General features: G+C 36.0%; 1 protein-coding gene across 1 annotated transcript; it reads right to left on the reverse strand.

Moving 5' to 3' along the window:
- Positions 1 to 2,566: 2,566 nt before the first annotated feature.
- LOC131856773 (uncharacterized) lies at positions 2,567 to 3,717 on the reverse strand. Its single transcript, XM_059208694.1, has 3 exons — positions 3,628 to 3,717; positions 2,980 to 3,533; positions 2,567 to 2,699 (listed from the first exon to the last, which is right to left on the reverse strand). The coding sequence occupies exons 1-3, from the start codon at positions 3,715 to 3,717 to the stop codon at positions 2,567 to 2,569; spliced, it is 777 nt and encodes a 258-aa protein (XP_059064677.1).
- Between the last annotated feature and the right edge of the window lie 4,803 nt (positions 3,718 to 8,520).

Below are 8,520 nucleotides of genomic sequence, written 5' to 3' on the forward strand. Positions count from 1 at the left end.
TATATATAGATATGGTAAACACACCGATGAAGGAGAATCGTGACATTCCCTATCTCATCGAAGTGAGTGAAGGTAAATCATCCCCTCACATCCCAATACACTTGCAAACACGCAACATATAAATAACACATCGCAATATAAGGGAAAGGTGTTAGTCCATGATAATGATCCATAAAATAACATTAATGATAAGCACTGAAATACTGCATAAATCATACACCATAAATCTAGATAAAGCATGAAATAACATCGCATAAAATCCGAATCAAAATATAATAATGTTCCACATAATAGTCACTGAATTAACTCAAAACATACAAAAGAGGCTGATCGAAGAGGGGTACTACACATATTGAGATGTAAAAATGTTGCTAGTATAAATATTTTAATAAGATAGCATATCTTTCATAACTCATCCATGTTTTTGTGTTAGGACTTTAATGCCTGGGATGTCTAATATAGATGTAAGTGTCAGAAATGCTTGGTTGATCCTAGAAATTTATTAAAAGATTGTAATAAATTAATCAAAAAATATTTTGTAGAAATATTCTATATGATTGTAAATAGTCTATCTATTAATTATAAATTTTATCATTATAATTATAAAAAATTTCAAATCTTGTAATGTACTAAAAAAATCAATTCATAATACATTTCCGAACACTTGTGAAATCTAAAATTAAAAAAATAAATTATTTATTTCTATTTTGAACATAGAATCTCATTGTAAATTTAAGTCATTTATTGCTACTGCCAATAAAATCTATGTTTCCAACACTGGTGTCAATAATATAAACATATCTCTTTGCAAATATAAATATAAGTCAAGAGAAATTACATAATTTTGAAACATAAATACAGAACAATTAACTAATCAAGACTGTAATAAGCAAATGTCCAGCAAACTACTTTCAGATATAATTTATTCATATCGCTACCTGGACTCTCACAGGATTGCCGCCCTCTCTTCAAAATTTGTTTTTAATGAAATTTACAATAGTTATACATAACAAATTACAAAGACCATCGATTATGAGAAAATCAGCAACCTTAAGATTATGACAGACAGTTGCCCGATTTTTATCAGCAGTAATAATACTTTGAGCGAATTTTTTATCCCATAGCTTCATATCTTCTTCTGATATAGTGTTGGATTTTGCATGAGCATGGTATCTACAATACTCTAATACTTTCTCCAGCACTTCAGCAGGTTGGATGTAACCAGAAGGAAGAGTAAGCCTTAGAGGCTCCGTCCAGTTGTGTGTGTATTGGATACAGTTCTATATGACCTCTGATTCCATTGCAACCAATTGTTAGTTTAAATTGAGCAGAGGAATAACATAAAACAATGAAAGAAAAACATAATTAAAGAATGAGACATGAGATACGATTTACAGTGGTTCAGCAAATTTGTCTACATCCACACTCAAAGTAGAGAATAACTTCGTTAATCAACTCTACAATACATGGGCTGCACACAACCATTATATAATCATAATTGGCTATGAAATGAATAGTTGTGAGAACGCGAATGGTCATGTGATCGTTGGGCTTCACATTCCCAACAATCTCCCCCGTGAAGTCCAACTGGTACAGCATCCCTGCTTCCATTGTCGAATTCATATTACAACCAGACCCAACAAAGATTTGAGCTTTGCAAAACTCTATTCACGGACACTGAGAATAAGTCGTCTCCAAAACAGATCCCAATCAAAGGCATCTTCTCTTATGCTTCCCTTCACACTGAACAAAGTATTGGAAAGATCATTAACTTGTTCGAAAATGAACCCTCCATCCTGAAATAAATCATTAAGCATAAACATGCTATGATCATCTGTGCTCCACTGTGACAGAACATCGGAAAACCTGTCATCGTCAAAAACTTCAGAATAATTCCCTGGAGGCACCAACTCCACCAAACCATTGCACTGATTAAGTAACTCCTTAGATAGATAATGCAGCGAAAGATCAGTAATGCTATCTGTAGCATATAATAACACCTTCACCGAATCATGCGTCCTGTATGCACCAGGCCTGCCACTGTCAGCGCTTGCCTTATCAAAAACCATCGAAATGGTTGGAGCACCAAAACAACTAAAATGCATTATATGCAAAACGGTTACATTTTGAAAATCCTTATCAACACCATCCGTTACTATTTTCCCGCCCATGTCCACAACTATTCCTGCCAAGTAACACCGTGGTACCACAAGAAACGAGGCATCTGCACAGCCAATGGTCACATCAATGGAGTCTTAATTTTTCTCGTCATCTTGCTTTGCCTTGCATTTGACGAACTGCAATGCTTCAAGATTGGCATAGGCCAATGCAACCTCCATTTCAATGGCCTTTAATTTGAAATCTCTCTCTGCAACATTTCCATCTGTTAGGTTGTCCAGCTTACCCTCCTTCCTCTTTCCCTTGCTCTCGCTATTCATCTTAACATCATCGACATCTCCTGGAATGAAAGAGGCACATCCACTATCAATGACCATCCCTTCGCTATTCATCTTGCCACGAAACAATTCCTAGCTGCTCATCTTGCCACGGAACATGGCAGAGGTGATCAAGTATCAGTCATGACGGGGTCAACAACACGCATCATGTTCTCTGTGACAGGGCTCATGTGATCCTCAAAATCAGTCGCAGGTCCTACACTTTCTGGTCGCCTTTTCTGGTTAAAATAGCAGCCTGTACCGCTGCACCATAGGCCATGGCCTCATCTAGGCTTATGCTCATGCACAACTGCTTGCCATTGAATAAAACTTGTAGTAGTTGGTGCACTTTGGGAATTTGGGTCGACATTGTTCGAGCATCTAAACAGATGTTTATCGAGTCAAGAACCCCCCGACCATGGATACTGCGAATTGCTTTCCGTTCATGGCTCGGATTTTGGGCGCCACTATGAAGATGGCATCCCCACGAGAGATATTACAGGAAGAGAGAGTAGAGGCAATTTTTTTGAGTGACTAGGCAAACTTTGTTTTGAATTCCACCAAAGCACATGGAGAGTAGAGCTCGCACTGTGCATCGCCATCACCCCTGTCGCAGTCACACAAGAAACTCATCTCGATTGCGTGCTTGGAGGTGAGCGGGATAAGGCCTAGCTTTTGTGAAATGAATTCATCATTGAGCACCGATGAATTTTTCCCGAATTCCACCAGGTCTACAGCGATCATCGGCACCTCTGCCATCATCACTCGCAACAGGGCATTCACGATGTTCGCGTCTGTGTTCCGTGGCTCAAATTTTAAGTAATCATCTTTCACTTCTGGGATTTTCACACTTGGGAAGTACTGATACGACATCTCCATCTTCCCTACCTCCTCTGTGCTTAACTCACTGCTCCCTCCGCTCTCTGCTTGTTGTGACTTCGTTGCAAATTGCTTCCTTGTATCGCTTTCGTTGACATAATCACCGTCATCCTCTATTGTTGCCACTATGTGGCGCTTCACTTTCCTTTTGTGAGATAAAAAATCCCTTCCCCTCTCTGTAACCATCTTCAAAAAAATTTCCATGGGTATATCTGTCGTCTGCGTTGTTCGCATAAGCACACATCAAAAACTTCTTTGAGGAATTATTCCACAAATCCAATGTCCTCTCCTCTATCCGCAACGATTCGTTTACCTCCGTCACGCAGCTCCCCTCAATATTAGGCTGCTCATTATACATGTTGACACTATCATCAATATCCATCCAATCAGGTTGTTGAACCATATCTCCTCTCTCTATCTATGATTCTTTATATTGCTTGTAGCAATGCCCACTATCCTCGGCTCTTATGAGTGGATTCTTCTTCTTCAAGCCAAAATATTGTCTTTTATCTTGCACTTCTTCATCCAAGTCCATAGGCTTATATGTTCAAAGGTTGTCATTATCATGGGAGTGCCTCTTTATTTTTGCCAAGGCCATGCCATCTATAGAACTTTCTGGAGCCAAAATTTCTCCCAGGCCTCCTTGCTCTGATACCTCACTCCAATCTGCACCCTCCTCATCCTGGGAGTCAACAACAGATTCAACTTGGGTCTCTGATGGCATACACTCTTCCTCCCACAAACTCTTGAGTTCATCCTCTTCAACAACAACCTCTTTTCTAGCATCTTTTTGCTCAGAAATTCTAGCATCTATACAGGGACTATCATGGCGTTCAATCTTCACCACATGAATACCAACAACTTCCCAGCCATTAACAATTTGGCCAATAAGTGCCAAAGCTGGCTCAAGGGGAGAGCAAATGAGAATCCCAATATCCTTCTCTTTCGCTGGATTCTCCTCTTCAACTAAGTCCCCTTCTTTCTTCTAGCCGTCCCACCAATGTACGCGGCACTTGAAGCATAGTTTTACATGGAACGTAAAACTGCCATAGAAGTTATAAGTTTTACCTTCTCCTTCTTCGTCCATCTCTGCTTAAGCCAACATGGCTCTGATACCAATTGTTATTTCTCTGCTCGATTTAAACTAATAGAGTAAGCCTTAGAGGCACCATCCAGTTGTGTGTGTATTGGATATAGTTCTGTATGACCTCTGATTCCATTGCAACCATTTTCTCTACCCAGAAATCTTCAAAGCCTTCCAGACCTTTGCACAACCTCAATATAATGGTATTTGCTGCCATTTTGTTCTTCATGGAATTGAATGTGACTTCTGAATTGATAGTACAACGAAAAAGATATGTTATCAAACTATTGAATTGAAAATGGATAAGATAGAACATCATATATCCTCCACTTTATTGCTACATGTAGTTTCCAATCCATGAGCATCAACATATTCTGAATTGGATGCAATGCTTGGTTATTCTCCAATTGCTCCTTCTAATTATCTGTCAGAATTCCACTAGGCAAGTTATACTTAGTAACAACCTGATCCCAATACTGACTTCCTAAGCTTTTGATGTAAATCTTCATCCTATCACTCCAGATTTTGTAGTTATCACTATTGAACTTTGGACCTTCTCTCTTCATCATTTTATCCTAGATCTTTTCCTCAAGCTATTAGACATATACTTAAGAGGACCTGGAATGCTCTAATATCAATTGATAATATAATGAAACTATAAAGATCTGGTCAACTACTGAGAGGGGGGGTGAATCAATAGATAGAAAATTAATTAGGCTTTCATCAAACTTATTTCCCACTCAAAAACAACTCACAAAGTTTTTTGGTTTACTCACTAAAACAAATCTGCAGCAGCACTGTCAAACCTAACCAGATGACCTAATACTTAAGTGATATAAAGCAACGGATCTGAAACTTAAATACCATTTGACCAAAACCTAAAACCACTTCACTAATACCAATAATAACATATTTCAGATCATTTTCAATCATGTGAATATATGTATGCAGATTTACCAATCATTCATGTCAACCATACCAAAAATACATCCACAAAATCATTCACCACTGCACACAATGATTTTTCACGTGGAAACCCAAATGAGAAAAACCATAGTGGGGATGAAAACCAATAAATATTTTGAACTCTTCTGAAGTTCTCCCTGTTAGAGCCAAGTCTTGTTATAAGCTTATACAATAATTGTTAGGAACAAATCCGGTTAAGGACCACCCGGTTAAGAGATTGACTATACATACCCTATTAAAGTTAATACCCTGTTAAAGGTAACCTCAGTGGAGGATTTCAAATCCAAGCCAATGGATCACCTGGTTAGAGGAATTTAACAACAAGTCTGTTAAAGCTTATCCAGTTATGGGATTTTACTACTGTAATGGCTAAAGAACAACAGGTTCTTGACTGATTTGGAAATAGAACTTCCTTGCTGAATCAAATCCTTTAAAGCTCCTATATGCCTTCACATCATTCTGCAAATACACCTCTTGGTTCAATAACAATCACTTACAGACTTAACCAAATTGCCAACACATCATTGAATCAAATCATCGTCCTTATAAGAAAATACATTAGGTCGGTAACACAACACAAACCCTACAAATCTCATAGAGATTACAAACACATCGGTTCAATCTTGACCATTAGATTACATGCAATCAAATTTTCATTCTTTTAGGCATCTACAATCTCTCTTGGATTGCTGCACTTTGAATCTTATAACACATCACGCGTTTTTCACTTTCTACTATGCATTTGATAATTTCCAAGATAAACTGTTATCTTTACGCACCAAAACCTTTTAAAAACTCATCACATGCAACATGCTTACATGGAATCTTCATCATCATTCATCATTCGATCATAGATCATCACAATAGATCTCCAAGCTTCATCGATAGGGTTCTGCTTCTCGACTGGTTAGGGTTACCTATTGGTCTTGACTGCTTTATTACCAGTTGCTTTACTGCTTCATTACCGATTGCAATTGACATCAATGAAAACACTATACCTCTTTAATGCAATGTTCATGCAATGCCAACATCTATAATTAAGACCCCATTTTGACACATGTAGGTAGAATAATGGCAAAATTTAGAGAATTTGGTTTTAAAACTCTACTAGAAATTTTATAAAACCTTTAACAAAATCCATTATGTGCATATTTGTGACTTTCCATGAAACTGCATTTTTTAGTTCCTTTGAGGCATTCACCTCTTCTTCTATGCTTTCACATCTTGCATACATGTCTACCTATACATTTCCAACTATAATAGCTGACAAAAATCACTCTTACATTATGCTTTGTTGACTCTCCATATCTAGATCTAATGCACCCATTTTAGCATGGGTATAGACAATGATGAAAAAGATTATTAAAAAAACTTTTCAACAAATCCAATTCGTGGATATCATGCAATCCTTGCAGTCCAATATTCTTCAATATCTAAGCTAGGGTTGTGTGGAGACATTATACGTAGGTGAAATAGACTGCAAGCATTGTTGGATATGCTTAAAATGAACTCATTGAGAAGGACCTACATCATTTTAAGCAAATATTATTGGTAGGTATAAAATCAACAATTTTTGCAAGCATTATCTTGACATGACCCAAAGTAGGATTTTTTTCTAGTGTATGAAAATCCATGAATAAATAATAGAGAACTAGTTTTTTGTTTGGAATTTTGATAGTGTTTAAAGGCTACTATATTTGTTATTGAATCCCTATTTGTCATGAAGACTACTTTGATTTGGATGCAATTGATTCTTCCTATATTTATTGATTTCTTTAGTCGATTATTGCTTCCAATTGTGGCTTTGAGTTCAATGATCCCAATGGTAGCATTGGATAGCCTATGAGTTGAAGATTTCTTTTGTAACTTTTAGTACATCGAGTGATAGCAGGACTTCTGACACAGTTAGAGCGAAGTGAACCTCTTACCCCCTGCATTGAATGATTTTGGGTTTGGGTTAAAAAATTGATGTGCTCTGATCACCTATATATGAATTAGAGTCTTTGTATGAGATATTTTACACTCTAGATCTAATTTATTATGCATAAATTTTTTAGACATTTTTTTTTATCCATTTAGAAGTGCACATTTGGTAGAAAAAAATTGCTCATTTTTTTTTAGCGCTATTGTTCTTATGTAAGGATCAGGCTATAGATCAGGTTAAACTGGACTATTGATGCACCTTTTATTTCACTTTCATTTAAAACTCCTAGCACATAAACATTAACATATAGTGAAGATATCTGACTCAGTTTTACAAAGGTTTACGAGGACTATTTTGATTTCAATTTTGAATCATTCCTTGTTCACTTAATGCAGTAAATATCTAACTGAATTAACCTTGTAATTTCAATGATTTTTTAGCATCTTATCTTTTATGTTAAATCCTCCAATATCATTTCTACATTCTCATCCATATGTCCACAATAAAATGCACTTTGATCAATTATAAAAGTACTTTAAGCTAATTTATAAGGACATTGTCTTAATAGTGTGGATATTTTATATTGTGCACAAAGGATGATGTAAGAAAGAATTTAAGATAGACTTGTAGACATATAAAAATGACCATATTCCTAAATGAATATTTTATGTTCATTTCTTTATTTAATTAAATCCAATTTAATTAAAATACCTGCATTCCTCTATTTAATTAAGTAAATTACTCAATTTATTTAAATTAAATTCACTATACCATTTAATGAATAAATCATTTTACTCAATTAAATTCCCCCTATCCACTTTAAATTAAATACAAATTTAATTAAATAGTTATCCTAAATTGAATAAATCTAATTTATTTAATTTCCCCAAATTGCAACCAAATTGAATTAAATCATTTAATTCAATTAAATCCTATTATCCATCCATCCACTTGCAAAATCCTACATCTCTCACTTGCCTTCCTAAACCCCTTTCTAATCCCTTCTAGACTCTTCTAATCGCTTCTAATTAGCCTAACCCATCTTCTAAACTTTGTCACATCCCTAAGCAAGGGGAGGTCACTTCTCAAACCCTCAAAGTCTTTGATAACCATTAAAGGCTTCCAACCTTCAACCACATAATTCCTCAAAGTCTTTGATAACCATTAAAGGCTTCAAGCTTTCAACCACTTAATTCCCCAAAGTCTTCATAACCATTAATGGTTAACTCAAA

Source organism: Cryptomeria japonica, chromosome 7, assembly GCF_030272615.1.
Source record: "Cryptomeria japonica chromosome 7, Sugi_1.0, whole genome shotgun sequence".
In the NCBI taxonomy this organism is placed as follows: domain Eukaryota; kingdom Viridiplantae; phylum Streptophyta; class Pinopsida; order Cupressales; family Cupressaceae; genus Cryptomeria; species Cryptomeria japonica.